At 37.5% G+C, this 26,966-nt stretch overlaps 1 protein-coding gene across 1 annotated transcript in view; it reads right to left on the bottom strand.

Annotated features, from left to right (window-relative positions):
* Positions 1 to 26,671, bottom strand: part of LOC149786350 (uncharacterized) — a 56,491-nt gene extending 29,820 nt beyond the window's left edge. Inside the window, exons 1-7 of the mRNA XM_089976763.1 lie at positions 26,393 to 26,671; positions 24,231 to 24,318; positions 16,903 to 17,055; positions 9,309 to 9,419; positions 7,053 to 7,183; positions 5,864 to 6,095; positions 2,597 to 2,736 (exon numbers count right to left, since the gene is read on the bottom strand). Coding sequence (XP_089832889.1) covers positions 2,597 to 2,736; positions 5,864 to 6,095; positions 7,053 to 7,183; positions 9,309 to 9,419; positions 16,903 to 17,055; positions 24,231 to 24,318; positions 26,393 to 26,575 — 1,038 coding nt within the window. The 5' untranslated portion in view covers positions 26,576 to 26,671. The remainder of the gene's footprint in view (positions 1 to 2,596; positions 2,737 to 5,863; positions 6,096 to 7,052; positions 7,184 to 9,308; positions 9,420 to 16,902; positions 17,056 to 24,230; positions 24,319 to 26,392) is intronic.
* Between the last annotated feature and the right edge of the window lie 295 nt (positions 26,672 to 26,966).

The raw sequence follows: 26,966 nt of genomic DNA, 5'->3' as shown, positions 1-26,966 counted from the left end.
ATGTATAAGTATAGACATACCTTCTAATGATGTAGTACAAGTATAGACATACCTTCTAAGTGATGATGTATAAGTATAGACATACCTTCTAATGATGTAGTACAAGTATAGACATACCTTCTAAGTGATGATGTATAAGTATAGACATACCTTCTAATGATGTAGTACAAGTATAGACTTACCTTCTAAGTGATGATGTATAAGTACAGACATACCTTCTAGTGATGTAGTACAAGTATAGACATACCTTCTAATGATGTAGTACAAGTATGGACATACCTTCTAATGATGTAGTAAAAGTATAGACATACCTTCTAATGATGATGTACAAGTATAGAAATACCTTCTAGTCATGTAGTATAAGTATAGACATACTTTCTAATGATGTAGTACAAGTATAGACATACCTTCTAATGATGTAGTACAAGTATAGACATACCTTCTAATGATGTAGTAAAAGTATAGACATACCTTCTAATGATGTAGTACAAGTATAGACATACCGTCTAATGATGTAGTACAAGTATAGAAATACCTTCTAATGATGATGTATAAGTATAGACATACCTTCTAATTGATGATGTACAAGTATAGACATACCTTCTAATGATGTAGTACAAGTATAGACATACCTACTAATGATGCAGTACAAGTATAGACATACCTTCTAATGATGTAGTACAAGTATAGACTTACCTTTTGATTGATGATGTACAAGGATAGACATACCTTCTAATGATGTAGTACAAGTACAGACATACCTTCTAATTGATGATGTACAACTACAGACATACCTTCTAACTGATGATGTACAAGTATAGACATACCTTCTAATGATGTAGTACAAGTATAGACATACCTTCTAATGATGTACAAGTACAGACATACCGTCTAATTGATGATGTACAAGTATAGACATACCTTCTAATGATGTACTATAAGTATATACATACCTTCTAATGATGATGTACAAGCAGACTTACCTTCTAATGAGGGGCCCCGAGTGGTCTAAAGCGCTCTCCGTTATGGATCACTGCCATCTCACCTCTGTCTGTGTGGGTTCGAGTCTCGGATTCGGCCAATGTGGGTATGTGAGAAAGCTTGCCAGTAGCTTCTCGAGGGTCGGTGGTTCTTTCTGGGGATTTCCCAGGTTCTTCCTCCACCATTAATACTGGCCGCCATGTACAGCCTATCGTGTGCTGAAAAATGGAGTTAAACAACAACAACAACAACAACCTTCTAATGATGTATTACAAGTATAGACATACCTTCTAATGATGTAGTACAAGTATAGACATACCTTCTAACTGATGATGTACAAGTATAGACATACCTTCTAATGATGTAGTACAAGTATAGACATACCTTCTAATGATGATGTATAAGTATAGACATACCTTCTAATGATGTAGTACAAGTATAGACTTACCTTCTAATTGATGATGTACAAGTATAGACATACCTTCTAATGATGTAGTACAAGTATAGACATACCTTCTAATGATGTAGTACAAGTACAGACATACCTTCTAATGATGTAGTACAAATACAGACATACCTTCTAATGATGTAGTACAAGTATAGACATACCTTCTAATGATATACAAATATAGACTTACCTTCGAATGATGTAGTACAAGTCTAGACTTACCTTTTAATGATGTAGTACAAGTATAGCTATACCTTCTAATGATGTAGTACAAGTACAGACATAGGGGCCCCGAGTGGCCGAGTGGTCTAAAGCGCTCTTCGTTACGGATCACTGCCATCTCACCTCTGTCTGCGGCGGTTCGAGTCTAAGATTCAGCCAATGTGGGCATGTGAGAAAGCCTGCCAGTAGCTTCTCGTGGGTCGGTGGTTCTTTCCGGGGTTTTCCGGGTTCTTCCTCCACCATTAATACTGGCCGCCATGTATAGCCTAGCGTGCTGAAAAATGGCGTTAAACCCCACAACAACAACAACAACAACAAGTACAGACATACCTTTTAATGATGTACTACAAGTATAGATATACCTTCTAATGATGTAGTACAAGTACAGACATGCCTTCTAATGATGTACTACAAGTACAGACATACCTTCTAATTGATGATGTACAAGTATAGACATACCTTCTAATGATGTAGTACAAGTGTAGACATACCTTCTATAGTACAAGTATAGACATACCTTCTAATGATGTAGCACAAAGGGCAAAGGTGATGGAAAACTTAAAATACTTGAAAATATGTAATGTGGTACATGAGACATCCTAATGATGATTTTAAGGATACAACATTTCTTAATCACAAATGACTGTAACATTATAAAGCATAAGTAAAAGCATGCTGAGCACAAGCTATATTCCCAGCTTTTCTTTTAAAAAGGTGAGAGGCAAACATTATGTATGATTTTAGCAGAGTTCTACCAGATGAAAAATAATGAAACTAGAACTAATCTGAAACTCCAGGTAAAGAGTGATGTTAGAGGAGTAAATGTCATCAAAGTAGAGATTCAATTGTAAACATGTCATATCCTTTTTATTTTCAAATATGGTAGGAAGCTGTAACAGACTTAAGCAGGCACAGTCCAGATATTAGACATTTCACTGTACAAACCATCTTTTCGCAGCAGCAAGCTGAAAGGTGCAGCAACCTTGCTCGAAGTCTCTTATGGACATTTTTACCAAACTTTTTCAGAAACTCTGTCATATCACTAAGAGCAACTTCATATTCCCCAGCCTCAAATCGAAGGTAACCTTATAAAAGGAGAAAAAAAAGCCACTATTAATTCTTTTTTAAACTGTACCTTTTCGAAATCATAAAAGTTAATACTACATATTCACTTTCATTCATATGTATCAATTTTGTAAAAATGTCATGGCATTTGTAAATCAGGAATTCATATGCACAATGTACAATGTATCAACTGTGAAAAATGAGATCTATTTTTGTCTGAGGCATATTTAGAAAATTATATATGAAGAAAATACATAATTTTGTTGCAAACCCATGAAATACATAAAAATAAATGAATCAACAGTATGTAGTGAACCTTCTAGCTGTTTAGTATACTTTAATCTAGAAACCAGTAAATAGCCATAACAAGCCATATAAGAGACACAAATTCAATTTAATGATCTAAGGGGGTCTTTGTGACGTCTTCAGGTGCAAGAAGCAAGACCTGGAGTGGTCACATATAAAACTTTCCATGGGGAACTAAATCTGTCATGTATCCCCAAAAAGAGTGGTATAAATATTTGAAAACGATGGTTTTCATCCAGTTTTTCAAAGAGAGCAAGTATGTGTGAGTTTCTGTTGGGAAAAACAAGGACTGTTCCTTGACAGGTGAGAAAATTCCATCACAATATAAATTAATTTCTGAGAAGGGATAAGATCCAATATACCCTGTATGGGGATTTGGTTTAATTGAGTCACCATCTTCTATCAGTGAGTCTTAGAGAGATCCCTCATAAAGGCACATTTGAAGACACTGTGCATCAACCAGTTGTTGCAGTACAGATGGATGATAACTACTAAGTACTTTAAATGGACCACTATTAAGCTGGCGAAGGCTCTGAGGATGTATGCTAGGACTAAAGGAAGTGCCCATAATTGAAAAATATCCTGTTCCAGACATAGCCATAGAAATTTACTGTGGACAAGGAAGATATAAGAAGAATGCACGATTGTACAGCCTGAAGGTATTCCTGACTGAGGTAGTTGTCTCCATCTATTTAAAGGGGAAAGGATGATGAGTCAAAAGCTTCTCCACTCTCTTCAAAACTCCAGGACTTGTGTCCTTCATCCTCTCTATTGCACCATTTCTAAGGAGTGGGTACACTTCTTCATCTAGGGATACAAGTTGAGACTGGCAAAACAGAATGGGTGTTCTTAAGAGAGAGAGGGTCTCAGAAGTGAAAAACCTGTAACCCTACCTTACTGTGGAAAGGGCCCATGTCTTGCCTAAGAAAGCCAACTACGCCTCTGAAAACAGATGCCTCATGCCACCTTGACATGATGGGCAGAATCGGGTGTAAACTGAACATTATTTCAATTTTGATCGTTTTCCTGTTTAAACCACTTAGGAGGGGTAGCCATAGATCTTGCAGAAGTGGGATATTTCTTCACTGGTTTAGCAACAGGTCCGACTTTTACTTAGCCTGGATAGCCTCTCCAACCTGCCGAGGATCCCAGCCTCTGAAGATTTCACAGACTTTGAACATAAATTGGGGAGAAAAGGTGGTAAATCTCATTTACTGCCTTATCAAAATTCCATATCTTTCAACCTCCTCTGTCACCTGGCTTGGTGGGTGGGATGAGAAAAGAGAACCCTACTTATAAGAAGGTCAGGTATGAGTAGTCCTTTTTGTAACTTGGTGGTGTCTACAGACATCAACAGTTCATCATCCTGTCATTGTGTGATGGGGAAGGCAGCACAATTTTGTCTCATCTCCTACCTGGGTGAAGGGGATTTCCTGACCAGAGATCTGTCATCACATCTCTACTTGTGAGATGGGACATACTCTTGGAAGCTCTCTTCTTGGAAAAATGGGCTGACAATTGCCTCTTGGCACTGGTGGTAGTCTCACTCCTCTGTCCATGATAATGCAGCCAAAGGATCTAAAGCATGCCTAGTCTGCTGATCCATAGAGCAAGAGTGTGTGTGTGTGTGTGTGTGTGTGATTTGGATTTTTAACGTAACTTTAACAATTTTTCAGTCATATCGCTATGATGTCTGCAGTGTGGCAGTTTATAGTGATGTCTAGCACAGAGGCATCATGCCGCAGACAGGTAGCATGATGTCCCACCCAGTCACATTATCCTGACACCAGGCCGACAAGTCCTAACACTAATTTCTTAATGCTGAGCACCTAGCGAGGCAGCTGTTAGTACCATTTTTGTAAGTCTATGGTATGACTTGGCCAGGGATCGAACCCACAACCACCCACATCTGAGGCAAATGCTCTAACCACTAGGCCACTGGAGTGGTCCATGGAGCAAGAGACACTTGTGTATAAATGCATTAAGCCCAAGGACAAGACAGAATACAGTCTAATTACTGAAACACGACCAATGTATCATACTGGGATCATGTTGTTTTAACCCTAGAACTCTAATTATTAACTGGTGTGAATAATGTCATTGGACTGTGGATAAGTGCCTTGAAAAGACAGTAATGCAATACTAGCAAATAATGTTCGACTGCTATTAAAATGTAGGTCAAAGTCACCTTCTAAGTTGTAGGGGTGTAATACTAACACAGAATGCTAAATGACCTAAAGTGCCCACCTATACCAACCATGGGCAACTCACCTGTGTCTGCATGGGTTCAAGCCATGGGCTCAGCTAATGTGGGTATGTTAGAAAGCTTTCCTCCACCAGATATACTGGCCACAATGTATGGCCTATCACACGCTGAAAACTGGTATGAAACCCATAGCACCAACATGTATAAAGTTTGACCCTGTAGAAACCTTCCCATGTGATAGATGTCATAAGCCCATTGCAAACTGTTACCTAGGGCCTTGAATTACAATGTTTAGATGCAGCAAGGTGGTACATACACATGTGCTTATTATGTGCAGATATTGATTCTTGGGATAGACCAATATCTCTGGTCTATTTCTCACTGGTGACCTTAAAATGCACATTTCCTAAAACTTTTGAATCTGATAAAAAGGTTAATATTTGCATATATTTTTCAAAAATTAAGATCTATTGTAATTATATTATACCTCCACGTCTTGGTGACAACCAAACATATATTCCACCATGCTAGGAAAAAACACAGCATACAGAAGAAAAAACGCACAATTCACTGATATACAACTGTATTTAAGTTTCTTATAAACAGAAATATTATTTTAATGATCCTAAATTTACCCTTAATAAAAGCAACTCCCGGAAAATCAGAAATTGTGGATATCTCATCGAGGTGCTTTAAACATTCTACTGGTTTCTTTAGTTGAAACTTGATGACTCCCATTAACAAACTGACAAAGTCGGACAGGTAACAGCTGCTAGGGACTGAAGATACAATCAAATCTGAGTATACAATCTCTGACAATAATTTTCCCCAAGGCAGAACGTAGGCAGGCACAGTTTCTGGGGGAATCTAAAAACAGAGAGATAAACCTGGCCTCAGTTACACCAAAAACATCTCTTGAGTTAAGTCTAGACTTCAGGCATTTCCCTTGCAAATTTCAAGTCGGACTTAAATTTCAGCCTGTAAGATGATTGTTTTATGTTGAAAAACACTTCTCTCACATAAATTACATGCACACAAATGCTAACACTGCATACATGAAAAGTATTCAGATTTTACAGAAAGCTTTTATTCTTTGTATTTTTTAATACAGTAACATGACTCCACAGATTTAGACCTAAGATTCTCCAATTCACGAGGCAGAATTTGTATTTAGAGTCCTGTACAGTACCAGCACAAGACTATATCTTACCATGTACAAATAACCGCCATAGTGTTATATGTTATATAGGTGCAAATGTTTACTTATAACGCATACATTTAAATGTACCTCACAAAATGGTCTTCTTTTAAGTTACACAAAAATTAATAAATATTCTTGTCAATTAATGAGATATTAGCCTAATTTTGGCCTAGAGTGACAATTGGTATATGGCAAGGACTGGTCATCATAAACCTATCAATGCTCTTGGAAAACACAGCATGCTATTTTTGAGGTCCTAATCTCAACTTTCTTATTTAACAGTTTTGTGGCAGTTGAATTCTAAACTGTTATCAATAAGATATCTTTTATTCTTTATTCTTTATTGTAAATATTTATTTTCGCAAAAAATTTTCAGATGTTTATTTAAATGGAAGACAGATGGATCACAAATATAGGCAAAATAATACACCCACAACAACTGCCTGGCAAACATTATTAACTGAAATAATCGTATTACATCTATTAAAACAACATCAAAATGAACTAAACAGAAAAACCTACAATCAGATAGTAAATTATCCAAATGTTGGGTAAAACAATTTATCAGAAAAAACAACATATCTAAGTGATACATATAATTAAACTAATAACAAATACAATACCTTAAGTCTGTCACATTTCTCTCTGATAGACTGTAGTCCAATGAAGGCATCTTCTGTTTCATTAAACAGAATGTTCAGGAATGAAACCAGAATTAGACAGGCACATACCAATGTAAAATGGCCACTGTCATCTACAAAATGACACCAGATTAAGAAAGACACTTACAAATGTAAAATGTCCATCATCTACAAAATGACACCAGATTAAGAAAGACACTTACAAATGTAAAATGTCCATCATCTACAAAATGACACCAGATTAAGAAAGACACTTACAAATGTAAAATGTCCATCATCTACAAAAATGCAAAAATGTCATTACGTTCTGTACAACAAATTTTCTGTTATTTGCTATTTTACAACCAACAATTCATAATGATATTAAATAATTTTTGTTCTTTCTTTTTTTAGGAAAAAAACATTCCATTCTCAGTTACACTAATTTCTGTTACATATAGATAAGAAATGAAATTCAATGACTTTAGAATGACTTTTCAAATATAAATTTTTAGTTTTTTCAGGGACTACTCTTGGTATCAAATGTTATACTTCCTGTTGCTAATTTAAATAGAAAGAATAAAAGAAACAACACTATAACAAACTTTTATGATGCAGACAGACAGAACCATCTTATTTTTATCATCAGGAAATAAAGAATCATTTGGACCTTTACTTTTTCAATCTTGCTTGTGAACTTATAACTGTTTCAAACATTTCATTCAAATATTGTACCTCATCTGCTGCTTTTCATGAACATATATTCAGTCTCTGAGCCATGCAGTGAATGGAAGTACAGTGTGAAGTCCTACATCTTCACTCCAGGATACATATTTTGAACTCAGAAATAACCCCAGCATTTCAATTAGCATTTAAAAAGTTGCATTAACATCTAAAACATTAAGAATTTAAAAAAAAAACATTTTATTAGGATTGTAATCAGCTACTTTCTCATAAATTAAAAGTTTCATTGTACAGAGATGACTGAGTTTTGTCAATCATAACTGTTAAAAAATCATTAGCTTGCAGTTTCTTTTCAAGCTTTAGCAAATAATTTAATTAATTCAAGCTGGAAAAACGAATATGTAACATTTTCTCCATTACAAATCCAAACTATTTCTCTACTGAAATTCCCAAAATGTTGTATAGATCCTGACAGCAATGTTCTTTTTTGCAATATAAAATGCAGTTCTCATTGCAGTAACAAAAGATTTTTCCTTTGAAATTTGCCTTGAATCAGCTGACACTTGTGTGTGAGCAAAATCTGCTCAATAGAGGCTCTTCTCAATAACCAAACATGATCATGATTCTGTGTGAAGTGTTAATGAAGCTGTCAGGACATGTATGTGATTATCTGATGTAAAGGAGGTTTTCTTTTCCTGATCTGACATGCAGATCACATGTCATGCAACATTTTTTGTTCAATTTCAACCATGAATATGTTTAGTCCATACCAATTGAAACTTTGCATCATATTTGCATTATTTATCTTGCACAACCATCTGCAATAACATGAACATCTATGCATTATCTGCCATGTTCATCAACTTCAGCAGCAGGCCCCACCACATCATTTCAAAATCAACCCAGAGGCAGATTAGACAAGAAGGGTCCAAGTCAATGTCCGATCCCAGTGCCCCCTAACAATTCCTGTCAAACAACTCTGTTTCCTAGAATAGTGTTCTTTGTACAGTTAAATGGTTAAAACTATGATGTGGAAAATGCTTAATATGCATGACCCTCTGGAGGCCTTGCCCTCTGAGACACCTCCACACACCCCTTGCCTACTTATTTACACTCCCCAAAGATATTTCTGGATCTGTCACTGCAACTGGAATATTTCTGTCTAATGCATTTTGCACCAGGTGCCTATATTTTTGTCGTATAAACTTGCCAGCAACTTTCCACGGGTAAATCATTCTTGATGGGTTCTTCTTCCACCAAATATACTGGCTGCCATGTGCTAAAAAAATTGTGTTAAACCCAACAATATTTGGAAAACCTTGTTACACTCTTTAAATCTTTGGTAATATTATCTCTTAATGAATACAGAGGTAAATTAATTGCAAGATATATATCTGTATGAACTGAGTGATAAATAATGCAATGGTTCTGACATATGTAGTTTATGTCAAGAAGAAGGGGTGATTAAGGGGAGGTAACTCTTCCATCAGGCAATACTTCCGTCTAACTATGTAATCTTGAACTTCATACATTAGCTACCTATTTGGTTAATATAACCATATGGTACTAATTCACCTGTAATACTGAGACAAAGATCAGCTAGGTACTGAAATCCTCCTCTTCTGATAGCTTCACTTTGCTCATGTGACTTTGACCCTTCTCTCTGCATCGAGTAGTGACTGAACACTAGAACAGACAAGCAGATCTAATGATACAATGAGACCACAATGCAAGAAAATAAAGCTCCACCCTCCCTGCCACCAAGTAAAATTACCAATAAACATGAAAAAAATAGAGTAAGTTTGTTCTGGGAATGGTTTCTTTCTTGCAAATAGCTTGTTGAGTGATTGGATTGGCCAGAGATCTATTAGAAAGTCTATATGTAATAGTTAACTGACAGCTGTTACATGTGTCAAAAACTGAATATAAACAATGGTCTGAGAGAAATCACTTATTTCTATGTAGCACCCTCCCCATCAACCTTCTCCCAAGGGCTGCATTCAAGCTCTGAAACTTCTGATGTCACCTACACATCTGGTGAAATACTATACCTAATATGCCCCCACCCTCCCACTGCCATATTTAATCAGTGTAGATGGAGTCCAGGTTGCAAAAACAGCTTCTGCAAAAATGTGACCTTTTGCTTGTTATCCCCCTCCTCCACTTAGGGCTGGATCCAGAATATAAACTTCATTGTCATCTACTCATCGTCATGAAACAATACACCAAATATAGCAGAAAATTTCCATACTAAATATAATCAAAACCAAAGATATATGTCTTTATGTGTGCTACTGAGACCCGTATTGCCCTATTTAGACCCATTTCATTCTTCTTCTGCTCTCTTTCTCCTTCAAATATGTTCCCCGATCACATTAACGTTAGGGATATAAGCCTGCTACCTCTTGAATCCAGCCATACTAAAAGAAGAAAATTTGTCTTTTCTGTCTATCTCATATAGATCAAAGGGCAATAACTCTTGCCCCTTACCTTCCCTTGCCACCGCCAGGTGTCACTAGTTTTTAAGCTTCGCTTGTACTGATAACATGTACATTATACCTCCAAACAATCCAAGCCATCTTAGCGTTAAAATTGGACCATCCGAAGTTAAATTTGGATTTATTGCGTTGGACAATCATTCTTCTACAGGTTGTATACATTATTTTAAAAATTTTTTCAAAATTGAGTGACTTTGTCACCCTTACGGATTTCGTCTACTGAAGACCATGTTACACACGCTATCACTGAACTCGTGTTGTCAATTAAGAGTTAACGCGACACTGACTAATTTCGCTTACTCTGTTAGTAACGGTTGTGGTATTAGCGAATTAATAACATGCTGAATTGCTAATTTGTGCTTTGTTTTCTTTTCTTGTGTCGTGTCAGTAGAAATGTCAACTAAATGCATGAAATGCAAAAAGTTCAAAGCAAAAGAAGACAACCATGACTCTTGTATTGTATGTACCAAGTGTACATCATCTATACCATGCAGCGTGTGTAATACTTGGACAGAGCAAATGTGGGCTGATGTAGTCCAGAAGGCAGGGGGGACGTTGGGGTCCCCCCTCCACCTAAAGTTCGTCGTTTGCAACCGTCAGCCACAGTAACATCAGTGGCAATGGAGGAAAATAATGTTGACAGGGTACAACAGTCCACCTTTGAACACATGCGTCATTGGTCCAGGAAACGATGACGCAGCTATTGACATCAGGCCAGATATTACCCTTATTTCCCTCGCTCGCTTCCACAGCTTTTTCTGACTCTTTGGGGGAATGTTCCCCCAATTTTAAGCTGCCCAGTGGGCGTAAGTCCCTCCGCATGTCCGAGCATGGCCTTCAGGCCTGTAAGTCAGGATGCATGGGGTTTTTACTGGATCCATTTCATTATACAACCTCTACGTCACCGGCCGTCCAGCTGTCCCAGCATGGAGACCCTATTGCTAAAACGGTCCGACCAAATATGATTTACGGGGATCTTAGTGATAAATCCGTCAGTCAAGGTGTACCGCCAGTAACATACCAATGCTATGGCGGAGATTTTAGTGAGAAATCTGTCTGTCCAGCCAGGCCATTGGAGCAGCCGGTACCGGTGATAGCAGGACTGTTGCCAACATTCAGGCCGACCACAAGCCAGACAAACCAGCCGGCAGGGCCGGTAATCCATATCTTCATGGCTTATTCACAAGGGAGAGTTAGTGACAGTGTCAGGGATGATGGAATCGCATCATCTATGCCACCTGGTATGCTCTATCCAGAGATGCAAGCTATTCCAGAACATGACTCGGCAAACAGTGAGGGTGACAAAACCACTGCAAATAAGCCGTACACAGATCCAACCATGGAACAGACTGAGTTTGGCTTCAAGGCAGCAGTGGAAGAAATTTATAGGGTGTTGGCAACTTCAGAATGCCCTCCACCTCCTACCGCCACTCAAGACTACAAAGTTAAGGCATCTGTAGATCTTGACGGGGAGGAAGAGACGCCTTCCTTTCGGCTCCTTCCCCAGTCGGCAAAAATTAAGGAGATCAATGATCGTCTATCAGGACGAATAGGTGATCCAGGGAATGCTAAGGCATTCTTTTCAGAAAGCCAAGTACCAGCGACATTCTCGTGTCGCTGGTACAAAACTCATTCAGACGCCTTCAGTACGGATCTTCCGGCCCTGGACAAAAATATGGCAGCAGTTCACATGTCCGCTCCACTGTTTTACAAAGTGGACAAAAATGTGTTCCAAGCCACGTCAAAGCTAGTCCGGAACGTAGTCGCTACGTCTTCAATGTTAGACTTGGCTTCATTAGCCATTTTCCGACTTGCAGAAAAATCCGAACAATGACCACGCTTGGGAAGCGACAGCCTGGATTGCTAGAGTTATTAACAGGGCAGTTCACCATTCCATGGCTAATGCGTTGACTGCTTCTGCCAACTTAGACCTGATACGACGTGACACATGTCTACGGTCCACGTTGCTCAAGCCCCATCATACTCTGGCTTTACGGATGACTCCGTTTGGGTCGCCTTTACTCTTTGGAGGAAAAATTGAAGAAGTTCGGAAGCAGGCAGCTCAGGAACTGCCCCTCCAACTTGCCACCCAACCCTCGCAGGCGTTTAGAAAAAAAAAATAATAAAAAATCAGCCCCTGCCACAGCGGAGGGATGACTGGCGGACCAGGGACAAGGGATCCTTACAATCAAATGTGCAGTATAGATCCCAATCCAATGCCAGGAGACAACAGTGTAATCAAGCTAGGAGGCAACCATACAGAGGCGGTAAGAAACAAAGTTTCTCCGTCTTCAAGCCTCCTAACTCTAAAAGTTGACATACCCTCCCCACCACCCGTGGACAGCCTACCTGTGGGCAGCCGCCTCCTGCAATTTCAGGACCACTGGACCACCTTTTTTCCTCAGAACAATTGGGTGATCCAGGTCATTTTGGAGGGACTTCGAATTTCATTTATCCAACCCCCTCCCCGTCCTCCTCTCCCCTCTTCATGGATGTACCATCCGATTGGGAGAAGGATACCTTTCTACAACAGGAGATACAGTTGCTCATAGAAAAACGGGCGGTGGAGATTGTGAAAAAAAAACGCAATCGCCGGGGTTTTATTCCAGGCTGTTTCTTATCCAGAAGGCAAACGACAAGTTCAGGCCGATCATCGACCTGAGTTGCCTCAACCAATACATTTTACCACCGAAATTCAAGATGGAAACAGCAAGATCAATCCGTCTTTCCATCCGGCGGGACGAGTATGCCGTCAGTCTACATATGACCGACGCATATTTTCACGTCCCAATCCACCCTGCGTCACGGAAATTTCTCCGATTCGGCCTCAACATCAGCTTGGGTTTTTACCAAGGTTATGGATTGTGTCGTCACCCTGTTCCGCTCGACTTCATCTCAGGGACGCAGTGTACTTGGACGACATCCTCCAGAAACATATGGTAAGTTCTATTCTGCTCAAAGGCAGAAACGATCTTTTAGCACTTTTAGATCATGTAGGCTTTCTCGTGAACTGGAAAAAGTCCGATCTCCGTCCATCCCAGCATATTGTCCATCTGGGTATGGAGTTTCTCACCGATCTGAATCTGGTACGGCTTCCTCGCGCTCGCGTAATCCGGATCTTCTAACTCGTCAAGTCCGTTTCCAACAGGATGTGGATTTCAGCAAGAGAATTCTTGCACCTCCTCGGATTATTCAATGCAGCGGCGGACTTGATCCCACTTGGCTGTCTTTTTATGCGTCCCTTACAAATGACGTTACTGGCACAATGGCACCCCTTTTCAAGTCCAATAAATCAAACAATAATGACCACGCCCGAGATACGATCATTCCTGCGTCAGTGGCACAACCCCGGTTGGCTGTCCACGGGGATTCCTCTAGAGATGCCCCAAGATAACGGTATGTACCGATGCCAGTACCTACGGTTGGGGTGCCCACCTGTTGCCGGACTTTGCTACAGTCAGCGGCACATGGGAGCCAGGGGAGAGGCCTCTCCACATCAACCTTTTAGAAATGAGGGCTGGCATCAATGCCTTTCATTTCTGGAAGGATCAACTCTCAGGAAAAACTATCCTCATTATGCCAGATAACTCTGGTGCTGACTTACCTCCTCAAACAAGGGGGCACCAAATCACCAGACCTGTGCATTCTGATCTGGCAGTTTCTACGTTGGTGCGACAACCTCCACATCAACGTACAAATCAGACACATTCCCGGCAGACTCAATGTCTTGGCCGACACTCTATCCAGGAAAGGTCAAGTCATTCACATAGAATGGTCACTCCATCAATCAGTCTTTCTTTGGATTTGCACACTTGGGGTGGCATCCGATGATCGATCTTTTTGTGATAAGGTGGAATCGCAAGTTGCCCACCTTCGTCTCTCCAGTTCCAGACCCAGAGGCTTGGGCCGTGGACGCTCCGTCAATCAGCTTGGAGGGGTTGTGAGCATTTGCCTACTCTCCCACGGTTTTGGTACTGAAAATAATCCAGAGGTTAAGGGGTCAGAACTGTCAGATGATTCTGATTGCCCCTCTCAGATGGAACAAGTCCTGGGTCACCGATCTACTCGATCTAGCGACAGATCTACCCAGGAAGATTCCAACTAGCCCAAATCTTCTCAAACAACCACAGTCACGGGTGTTCCACCCCTGCCCAGACCGTCTTCTTCTTCACACTTGGCTCTTGTCTGGACAGCCTTGCGAGACAAACAATTTAAACCTTTGATTGTGGAGAGAATCTCAAGAGCAAGAAGGCCCTCCACTCTGAAGGCTTATGAGGGAAAGTGGCGTGTTTTCAGGGACTGGTGCCATATCAATAACATCGTCCCTTTGAGTGTCACAATCCCTCAGCTGGCCGACCTTTTTTTTCCACTGGCTTTTCGAGGAGAAACAGTTGGCCCCAATTACTATCAAAGGCTACCGCTCCAGGATATCAGACACATTCCGCCATCATGGTAGATGTGATATTGGGCATAACAAAGATCTATCAGATCTTTTAGCCAATTTTGATTTCAATCAACCAAAATCTCTCACCCTGTTTCCAAAATGGAATCTGTCCTGGGTTTTAACATGGCTCAATTCAGACAAATTTGAACCTTTAGCCCACACTTCGTTAAAGCTAGTATCATACAAAACATGTTTCTTGATAGCCTTAGCTTCAGCATGCAGGGTGAGTGAGTTACATACCCTTTCCAGTGACCCGAACTTTCTTCAGTCCAGATCAGATGGTTCGGTGGTCCTCCTGATGCAACCAGGCTTTATAGCCAAAAATAGGTTACCATCCATTGGCAATCAAAGAATCGTCATTCGCTCGCTCTCTTCCATAGATAAGTCAAGAGCAACAGCCATGCAAGATCCTGTTCGTGCACTCAAGCACTATTTAAAACGCACAGAGGCATGTCGGGACACACGTAAGTGCCTCTTTCTTCCGGTCAAAGCTGGTAAACGGGATATCACCCCTCAAGCCCTTGCTTCATGGCTGAAGTGGGTTATACGCTCAGCGTACTCTGAGGTCTCACAAGATCAGAGTCGCCTCATGAAGATTACAGCTCATGAGATTAGAGCAATCGCGGCGAGCTTTGCATTCGAACGCAATGTTTCAATCCGAGATATAATAGAAGCTGTTGGCTGGCATGCAGAGTCAACCTTCTCCAGTTTTTATCTCAGAGATTTGGCTTCACAAAGGCAAACCTTGAATCTGGTAGGTCCGGTGTCGGCAGCCCAGATGACCACCAGACCCATTTAAAACAATCAGCACAGCCTATTGGCTTCGCTGGATTCGCCAGTGAAATTTCATAGGTAAGAAGATTTCAATAACTATCTTCTTAACCGTATATAGGGGTCACATATCACGGGACCCTAGGCTGTGTTGCTGATGAAATTAGGAGAACGGGTTATCTTTCAAATGGGGAATCCAGCCATCATTCCCTAGAAGGTACCCGGGATGGAGGTAGGATGCTCAGCATTCCCTCCTCCTATTACCTATTCTCCTAACGTTAATGTGATCGGGGAACATATTTCAAGGAGAAAGCAAATTTTTAGTAAATTATGTTTCTCCGAGAATACTTACCCGATCACATTACTTAAAAACCCTCCCAACCACCCCGCTATGCAAGCATCCTTGTATAATATATATTGCTCAGCTTAAAAAACTAGTGACACCTGGCGGTGGCAAGGGGAGGTAAGGGGCAAGAGTTATTGCCCTTTGGTCTATATGAGATAGACAGAAAAGACGAATTGTCGTCTTTGAGTAGGGCTGGATTCGAGAGGTAGCAGGGTTATATCCCTAACGTTAATGTGATCGGGTAAGTATTCTCGGAGAAACATAATTTACTAAAAATTTGCTTTCTCCCCACATCAAGGTGTACATACTGACCTTATAATATGTCAACCATAAACAGTCTAGTATGCATTTATTTAATCAACAAGGACCCAAAAAGAAATGCTTAAAAACAAACTCCAAACAGAACAAAGTTGACTTCTAGTAATAACTTGTTCATAATTAGTTTTCTACATGTATGAAGGAAACTGTCAGTGACTGAACTTACATCACCTGTTGTTATGTGTCATCCATAAAGTATTAGTAATACTATGCCACAAAAGGCACATGCCTGTTAGAGAATACCAAACTTTATGTAATATTGTAACAAAATTTGAGCAGTAATTTTATCTGGCACCACAATTGTGTTTGAAAATGATTTACAAATCAGGTGCTGAATAGAGTTGATTGCAAACTGAAATTAAGTGAAAATTGAAAATTAAATACAGCGTCTTCTTCCTAGCTAGAAAATGAACTTGCAGGGACCACACAAAACATTACGTTTAAGTGTGTAAATAAACAAAATGAAGAACAAAAATTCTTACAAAATAAACTCACAAAGATATTTTTTTAAAAAGCTGTTATGCTATGAAGCCTGTCAGATATAACTGCTACATTATGTTTCTAGTTACCCCACCCCAACAGTATCAGTCCAAGCATGTAATCTGTTAACCAAAAACATGACCTGTTGATGTAGGTGGAGATCAATTTACAAAGAAAACTGAATAAGAGATGGACAAATGGGAAGACAGACACGGGCAACCACAGAATAGTGGCAAAATTGAAAATATAGAATGCATGTCAGATATTAGTAATTGTGACAAAGGAAAGAGAAATCAGTTAAGTTGATCAAACCTCTGTACAGTGATTTGGTGACATGTTCTTGGCTATGATTTTGGATTGATGTCACCCTTGAGGTCAGATTTCTTGTTTGTAGAAGACTGGTATGCAATGAATTGTACAAAATAACAAGTTCTACGTGTAGAACAGCTTTGTTTACTGGCAAACCTGAAATGAAACAAATATTTGAAAATGAAAACAAGTGCTTTTAATAATCATAATTTGTTGTCCATTTTTATCTTGTTTGATCATGCTAATATGGTACATGTATTTGAAACCTGACACTATGAAATATGGGATGTAATTGTAGGTCCACAAATGAGTGTCTAAAAATTTTGGTAAAAATTTTCATGGATTTCAATTCTTCAGGTGAAGCAATTCTAATTGTATTCCTGCATAATAAATGAAATGAACAACATGACTGTTAAATACTATTTCCTGAACGAGTGAGACTGATAAGGTTTCAAGATCCACTACAATGGTAAAAAAATCCAATAGCCCAATGCCAACGGACCCTATAATCTCAGATCAGGCTCGCCCTGTATTCTAAGAGAGGTGTTGGTCAAGCTTGTCCAAAACATAATCAAACTTGCCTGAGAAAACTTTGATTGTGCTGATGAAATGCATGAATGTATTTTCAAGATGCTGACATACCTGCTATAACACGGCTCAATCTGATTAAAATCAGATCACCACTGTCCAATGTGATGTGGAGATCTGAATTTAATCAAATTGTAACACGGTGTGTCATGCTAAAAACATGACTTTGTACTCCCAAACCCCTGAAACAGTAGTATTTCAAGAAAACATAATTTCTTGTAATCTTTGAAATTAGAAAAAAAAATCCACTTTCAGTATATGCCCATTACATGTAACATATATATACGATAAACAGTCACAAATAGAGCTGATGTTAAACCATCCTTCAGGCAGTTTAAATAACAGCAATTAAAAGACAAAGAGGTCAGGTATACCATTATATATATTACTTAATTGGCTAACAATAGCTAGTGAAATACATTTGAAGAATGCAGTGGGTGAGCCCACTGTGCTAATTTGCAGAGGTACAAGCAGGACGTGGAACAACCCAATATAGGTTTGTCAAAGAGATGCTAGATACATGTAGGAGAATACATGTAGGAGAACAAAAGTTATTACTTATCATTGCTATGAATGAGAATGAATGAGAATGTTTAAGCCATATGTAAACCTCTCCCTCGATAACTCGTGCACAATGGGGTCCAAAGACATAGAATGCACTATAAGCAAGGAGACAAGTTACAGAAGAACCTAAAAAACATCCGCTAGACATCCAGAGAACCACAGGTGTTGGGGTGGGAACTAGGCTGTTTGATGAATGAATCCTTGTTTTATAATTTCGTCATGAATAATTGTCAATAAAGCACTTTTTCTGACGAAGTTGTTCCTTATTCTGTATAAATTACATTTATTTTCAAAATGTCCAACATCTGATCGATTGTTAGCATTATACCAAATGGTTACAACAACCAACACAGGTATGCAAAAACATTTGTGTATTATGTAATCGCTGATTTTTATTTGTCTGGTTCCCGGAGCAGTGTTTAATAGTACAGTAAAACCTGTTATGAGAGCCAACAAAAAATGGTCTGTCAAGACAGGTAGTCTCTCATAACAGGTTTGTAAAAAAAAAAAAGAACAGTTTCCATGGTCTAGTTTCAGAAAATATTTAAGTAAAATAACTACAATCACTGTACATATATTATATTCTTTATTAATAGTTCTTGCTAAAATATGGCATTCATTCATCTGAAGATCACATGTACATGTATTAGCATATGAAACAGTTTCTGATTTACTACTTTGTAACAGCCTAAATTTGATTTTACAGACGTTTTTCACTTCATTCAGTTACAATAATTATTTTCTCCAGCATTAAAATTTGTCTCCTTTTAGCTGGAGGTCCTACTATTGTAATTAAGGTAACACTGCCTGTAAAGAGTTTTGACTAGGTTTTGGGAAATATGAAAAATCTATACATGTGCATTGCATATAAAACAATTAATGAAATAAAAAGAAACAGTTATCTCATCCAGAAACATAATAATTTACTCAGAGACCAAAGTCAATGGCTGAATTCAAAGAAGACATACAGGGAATAACTCTACGAACAAAGTGTGTAACCCGTTCACACCAACCTGAATAGACAATAGCTTGGTGACTGGGATGTAATCAATGTAACATTGGGGGAAAAAAAATAAAACAACAAACATCACAAGCCTTTAACACTATCAATCAATTCCCACAAAAACAATACTCACTTGCTGGTTTAATAGACAAAGACCTTATTCACCCCAAGGCAATACGGATTAACAATAGATAAACAATATAAACGACCACTACCTTAATTTCGGCAACACAATGGGAATTTGTGACATGTACATTAGCCTAGTTTACAGACTGTACCATCCGTCACTGTATACAAACTGGTAGCCATAATCCTTTTTTTTTTTGTTCTTTTCATGTGTGTTTTTGATCAGAACAATCTTTACCGAACGATTGTTGTTACAAATAATTACATAAAGGTCAGTGGTGTCTATCTTTGTTCTCGCGATCTGTTTTTTTCATAGAGCTCGATGCTGGATCCTACTTGCACATATGAACACTAACTACTGTACGTCCAGGAACCAGGCTAAGTGCTGGGATACTCTACAGGTACTTTAGTTTGGTTTACGATAGAAAATATAAAAACACTATGAGGTCTGTTCCATTTAAAAATATATTGTACCCAGGGAAGGCAGTTTTTAAAAAATAGATGCCAAGCTACTTTGATTTCACAGAGTTCATATTAAAATAAGAAAATTCTAAAATTGAATCTCTGGGTGAGTGCCTTCCCTGGGTCCCATGAACGTTCTAATGGAAAAGCAATAAGCAAAATTTCAGATACTGACAGCCAATCACTTTTTTTCAAAATTAATAACATATAACCATATAACCAGTCACTGGATTAAATAAAGATTGGTGAAGTTTATCCATGTTTTTGAAATGCGGTCATTCACAGCAGTGTCGAAATGCATATTTTGCCAAGACATTGTGGTCTCCGGTCGAGTTCAGCAGGTAATCTATCATAACAGAGCATTTATATAATAAAATTAATCTGTGCATTTCGATTGCGGTTGGAAATGACAGGTGGTCGCTCATAGCAGAGGTCACTAATAACAGTTTTTACTGTATTGTGCGAATCAAGGAGTCGATGAAGCAAGGAACCAGACAAACTGTTGATATACCACCAAACAAGATTACATTTTATCAAAAACATGCAAACAAAATTCTATAGAGAATCATCTACATTGAAACTATTTTTGCATTGTCCAATTAGTAAAATACTGATGCCATGATTTCATTGCAATAGTGAAACTTCTTATCATCCTTGAGGATAGGTCTATGTGCGAATTCATGAATTCTCAAAAACTTGTTTTCCTCACAATAGTCTGTATCTGTGAAACAAAGTTCGTTATTTTACGACGTATTCATTACACTTGGTTGTCATGTTATCTTTAATCAGTTATGATCAAATATGTTAATTTAAGGTACTTTAACTAGATTATGTACACAATAACAATTATACCAGTGTTTGATCAACTGAAATGAGTTATGACTTATCAACTGAAATGAGTTACCCAACATACAACCAAGGCCACTGGTTCTTAAGCCTGTAGGATTTGTATGGCTTTTAATGCTTTTTTTTAATCCACCTCCTTTATTTTGATTCAAAAGATGTAATTAATGTGATAATATAAAAGAGGCCAGCTTTTAATTTAGTACAACAATACAGTAAATGCTTCTGCTAGTCAGATATGAAAACATGGTTGGCACTTAAGTAGGTTCTCCGAGAAATTCTCCTGGACATTACGGTAGATTGACACATTTTACGTTTAATTACAAGAGAACACATTGCACTTATGATGATTACACTTAAAAGGAACTAAAAGGCAGAACTAGAACATAAAGTTCAATTAATGAAAAAATTATTTAATTGGTATTTATTTATTAAACTACTGCCTCCACAAGGCATAAGTGACGTTTTCATTGATAAAAATTTCCTTGAAAATCATTAAAAATGGTGTTACAAGAATGTCGTTTGGAAAGAAAATGTAACAGATTATATGACTTCATATTAAAAGTTGATATTTCAAAATGCTGATTTAAAATTTCCAGGTTCTATCTTTTCAAGTTTCTGTTGCCAATTTTGATCACGATTTTCTTCAAGTTCAACAAATAAGGATCAATATTTGGGTATTTTCTGATTTAAAAAAAAGGATCCATGCCTGACCCCGTGTTATAAGCAGGTTCATGAGTTATCAGGGTGCAAACTATTGAGAGAGTGGTGCATTAAAGCTTTCTGACAAGTTTGTGAACAGGGGCAATGTTTCTTAAAGCTGAATTTTACTGCATATATAAAATGCAAAGAATAATCATTTGAATTGTCACGATAGTCTTCAAGTGTGATTCATTTTTGAGATGATTTAGGCAGCAATTAACTAATAGCAAAGCCCAACAAAAATAACTTCAGCGCTCATGGTTGATGCAGTTTTACCAGCAGAAAAAATGGGGGGGGGGGAAATAATTCTTTGAACATACTACAAAACATACTGACATATGTCAACTTAGTTCTGACCAGGATTCGTTCCGAGAATCCAGCAGAGAAGTTTGAACACCAGGACCATCCAGTCCCTAGTGAGTGTAGTGATGAAAACCAGGACCATCCAGTCCCAAGTGAGTGTAGTGATGAACACCAGGACCATCCAGTCCCTAGTGAGTGCAGTGATGAACAACAGGACCATCTAGTCCCTAGTGAGTGTAGTGATGAACACCAGGACCATCTAGTCCCTAGTGAGTGTAATGATGAACACCAGGACCATCTAGTCCCTAGTGAGTGTAGTGATGAACACCAGGACCATCCAGTCCCTAGTGAGGGTAGTGATAAACACCAGGACCATCTAGTCCCTAGTGAGTGTAATGATGAACACCAGGACCATCTAGTCCCTAGTGAGTGTAGTGATGAACACCAGGACCATCCAGTCCCTAGTGAGGGTAGTGATAAACACCAGGACCATCCAGTCCCTAGAGAGTGTAGTGATGACCACCAGGACCATCTAGTCCCTAGTGAGTGTAGTGATGAACACCAGGACCATCTAGTCCCTAGTGAGTGCAAAGATGAAGACTAACGACACTTGCATTACCTTCAAACCCCCTACTGAATTAATATTTGAATTGTAGCAATTGCAATACTGTGTGACAAATAATATAAAAATGGGTACATTTTGGGCATATGGAAATTGGAGACTGGGCTTGTGGAATTTCAGCCAGGGCTTATGATGTTTTTTAAAGTCTTTGAAAATTTCTTTAAGCACTGCACTAATACCATATACTCATCTTCAACAGTGAAATCTTCCTTTAGCCTGATAGTTTCCATTTGTTATTTATCAAGCCGGTTGTGGAATTGCAATTTTAATTCTTCTTTGTAGTCTTTATTTATTCCAAAGTCATGTGATTGATGTTGCTTTGTACTGAAGACTGGTTCAAACAAACAAGCAATTCCATTGTTTTGCAATTTAGTAAACATCTTAGCACTCTGATGAGGTCTGAACATCCAATGTTGACACTGCTTCCTAAATTCACTATGCAAAGGACAGCTGGTCATGTTTTGTTTACATATGGAATGGCAACAGTTACCAATCCAATGGGGATCTAAGCTGAATTTTACAACTTTAAGCCAGTGTTAATGTCATGGTCATCAGAAAGTAATTGATGCTGCATCTTTATGGACATTGTTTTCAGGAAAAGAACAAATATAGTACTTGCTTGCCGTAGAATTTAATATTTCTTCATATGACAGCATTTTTATCATTGCATTATGTTGTAGCAAACTGTGGAGAGAAGGGGAGAGAAGACATTAAGCAACACAACAATTTTTGGAATGATGATTGTCACTTGGTGATAATGAAATAAATGGAAAGTTAAGACAATCACCTGATAAGGCAAGCAATAATATCAATGATGATGTGGAGCAGTCCTAAGAATACAAAAGGGTAAAAAATGTTCAACATCTATATGCCTGACACTGTAACTATTACTGACTAACATTAAAACATTAATGCAAAACTTCAAAACTGCCGATGCTCCTGCTGGGAGAAAAATGACTACTATATCTCAAGGCAATTAAGCTTGTGAGAATTTTTTTAAAAATAGTTTGAAGACTGACCTTTAGGCAACAGTTTCACTACATGTCATTATGCAAACCTAACAACATTCATACCTATTCTAGATTTAACTATTAGACCAAAAAGAAATGTAGCAAGTTCATATGCTTAGGGGTAAAAAAATTTTAAAACCGTGGTTGACCTGGGCAACCAGGTTTGGAAAACTGGTTGCCCAGATGAGTTTTTAGGTTGGCTGATAAGTTACTTCACTTGCCCCAAGGTTGCGATTTCTATCAGTCCTGCTATGTGTCACACGTACTGACAATCTTACTTAATGTGTTTGAGATTAGCAAATAAAACAGGATACAAAATTTCCTTTTTGATGGTGTTTCATAGTCTGTAAAGTCTGCCCCCTATGGTTATAATGGTACTGTATTGATGGATAACCAAACCTGGTGTCTTGTTGTCAGCCAGCTTTCTAGAAGTTGGCCACCCCTGACAAGAAACTTATTTTGTGCTTATTGGAGTTTACATCATTATGGTTCACTTTATCATTATTCCATTGCCACTATTCCTATATCTAAACTTTTAAGATAAATGAAAAACTTTCCTTGTGGAATCTTTGTTTAGACATTACGTTACAAGCCAATATAATATGCAATAAAATGTGATTGTTTTACATATTTGTATTTGCTATATTCCTTTAACTAATGTTAGACAAGAGAAACAGCTGTTGCATGCTGTGCTTTTAGTTCTCATTCCTTTCACTAAGCAATCAGAAAGAATACTACATCATAGTCATTCACAGTGTCAAGTCAAAGATGGAAAATATAAAATGCTGGTGCATTCAAAAAGGATGAGCGTTTAATAGTTTTGTCCCTTTATGGGTGCCGATCAATGTACCCCAACTGTATATGACTTGCAAAACAATTATAACATATAATGTCAAAAAAGTTTCCTCATATCTAACCATCTGCAAAATGCCGATGAGGAAAATATGAAAACTCTGATGCTGGTATGTGGATATCACCTCTGCATCAATAATCAACATTCTCAATATAAGTATTAAGAAAATCATGAAAAAGGTTTTTTTTTAAAATTCTGGTTCCCATTCTGGCAATCTTGAATATTCATGCAATAGGTAAGCACATAAAAAAGTACTTCTTATGTTGAATAACTGTTCTTCAAGCTGTCTAGATGCCTTTTCAAGAATTTTGCTACTACATTCAGGCTGCAAAGACTGCTTCTCCTGGAAATAAAGAAATAAATGTATTGCAATAACATTCCCATAGTTACATAAGGCACACAATCAGTAATAAAAGCAAAAATGAAAATGATGTCAGTATCAAGGCAAAAATTCATAGAATAAAGGTGCATTGACTGTACTTTTTGCTGGTTTATAACTAGCAGAAATCTACACATTCTATTTCATTTCAATCACCTGGGACTGCTTTTACAAACTTTCCGTAATACTGGTTAAGAAATAAGTTTCAAGCAGATAAATTTTGTTAAAGATTTAAAATTTTGCACTTCATATGCAAATAGTTAAAAAGTCATGGTGGAAAAACAAAACAAATGTAATACACTGGCAATAATCCTGAACACTTTATGTCAATAAAGACATGCTTTCATCTCAAAATGATCATTTAATGGTTTGTTTTCAAAATAGATTTTCTAGTGTTGCACATTTATGAAAGTACCGTAGTTCATGTGAAGACAACACCTTTTCAAATCAGGCTATCCCCACCTTATTTATCACTAATATGCCTCAACATCAAGACAGCTTACTTGTACATATTTATCGCTCAAAATTCATGAAGAAATCTTTTTAATGGAATTCAAGAGAATGTGTAAATTTCAGCCAAAACAAAACAACAAAAATACAAACACTGTCACTTAAAAAATTTAATGCAAACATTCATGAATTAGTACCAATGCTACAATGTGGCACCAAAATATAAATAACATGTGACACATCTTATACGCCAAGGCTGTATTATCACAGACTCTATATTATGGTAGCAAACAGGATTTTACGATTAAAATTGGACACACACTGTCTAGTGGTTGTTTACCAATATAAAGTTGTAGCCAGTAAGGCTGCAAATATCTTACAGCAGAATTTCCTCTAAAATGTCAACTTTTTTTTATATGTTTACAATGAAAAAGAATGAACATCCCTTTTTTGTAAAGTGCATTCATTTATGCTGATCATCATATAAAAAACTCCAGTTGACCTGCATTGGCTTTGATTATGAAATATATTTAGTGTATCATCTGATGTTTGATGATTATAGGTCATATAATGATGGTGACATACATATCCTTACAAGGTTATGGTTGCAATTTTATTTCATGGTAGCCAATATGGACCAAAATTTACAAAATCTTGCTTATGATCATACTTCTCATACATAAATAAGAATAAAATAACAGTTACAACTTTCTTGAAATCAGAAATATTTCAGTAATAATATTAATAATAGTTGTTATATACATACATTTCTTTGCCCACATTGTATTTTAAATTCATATAAAGTTAAATAATAATTGTTTTTAATTTGTAATGTTTTTATTCATGGATTTACGCTTGAATTACATTTGTGTTTGAGTTTATCATTGGATCCTATAATTTATTGTGAAAATATAATGCCAGTACAAAAGTGGACATTTCTTCTCATAGATAGGTTATATTTTATGTTTATTATAATACCTGCATGCTACCATACATATGTTAGGTAAATACTGTGATAATATAGAGTTGCCCCCATGGTACATTAATCCATATGCTGTTTTATTTACATTTATGAGCTTCAATTGACAAAGACTTTTTTATAGGAACAGATAGAGGGAGAGTCAAAGAAACTTTATAAATTATAAGTAAGCAGAAATAGCAAAACAGTTTTAATATGTACCGATAAGAACATTAAGTACTGCGATAACACAGCATTCCAGGCTACATTGAAAGACTAGTGGTTTAGGGACAAATTTAATATGAACTTTATGTTATATAATGTAAAAAGAATATCTTTCATCCCGACTTTGACTGAATAATTACCTGTTATGAATACTAATAATACGTATTAAGTACATAAAATAATATATATATATATATATATATATATATATATATATATATATATATATATATATATATATATTTGTTCCGGTAATTGCATTTTTGTTCCGGTAAATCTTGGGGCCAAACGTCTTGCGACTCTTAATTGGTTCACACCGACACACGTCCTGTAAGCTTTCGTTAAAACCTAGGGTTAACCTATTTGATCTTATTTGAATGTATTGTCAGTCAAATATCAATTTACCCAAAGATATTCGCACACAATTATGTTACTTTCGCAAGCAATATGAAAGGACAGAGGAAATGCTTCGTTCTGGACATCATTTAATTCTGACTTAATCTTCAAATTTTCTGCTGAACTCTCCTTAAATTTGGAAGATTTGAAGCTTCCCTCTGCTGATCTTATTAAGGAGAATAAATCATCCATTTCCTAAAAGCATGTCATGTTAAAAATTAAAGATTATAATAATAAGCCTAGTGACACTTTGTAACTCCCGCAGAAAAACAAATGTCAGAGAGGAAACAAATCGTAGACTGGTCTCTTATTATATTTACAAAGGTCCAGCTAAATAAAATATCTAAACTACACAAGTTCCGGTGTTTTCTCAAAAACTGATCAGGAATCATATCACAATTAATAGTTCCGGTTCAGTACGAATGTAGTCTCAGTCTATTTTAGAGCATTTTTTTTTTCAGTCTCCTTTTGGTACTGATACAATAGTTGGATTTAGGCATTCTTGATATAGATTTAAAGGTAATTGTTTATTCTTTAGAATATGAGCTTATGGTGTGGTTGTCTTGTGTGTTTCGGCGACAGT

Source organism: Sinohyriopsis cumingii, chromosome 12 (assembly GCF_028554795.1).
Source record: "Sinohyriopsis cumingii isolate HCF-2022 chromosome 12, ASM2855479v2, whole genome shotgun sequence".
NCBI classification, from domain to species: domain Eukaryota; kingdom Metazoa; phylum Mollusca; class Bivalvia; order Unionida; family Unionidae; genus Sinohyriopsis; species Sinohyriopsis cumingii.
The sequence above is the reverse complement of the archived record's forward strand: the minus strand, read 5'-3'. Positions and strand labels throughout refer to the sequence as shown.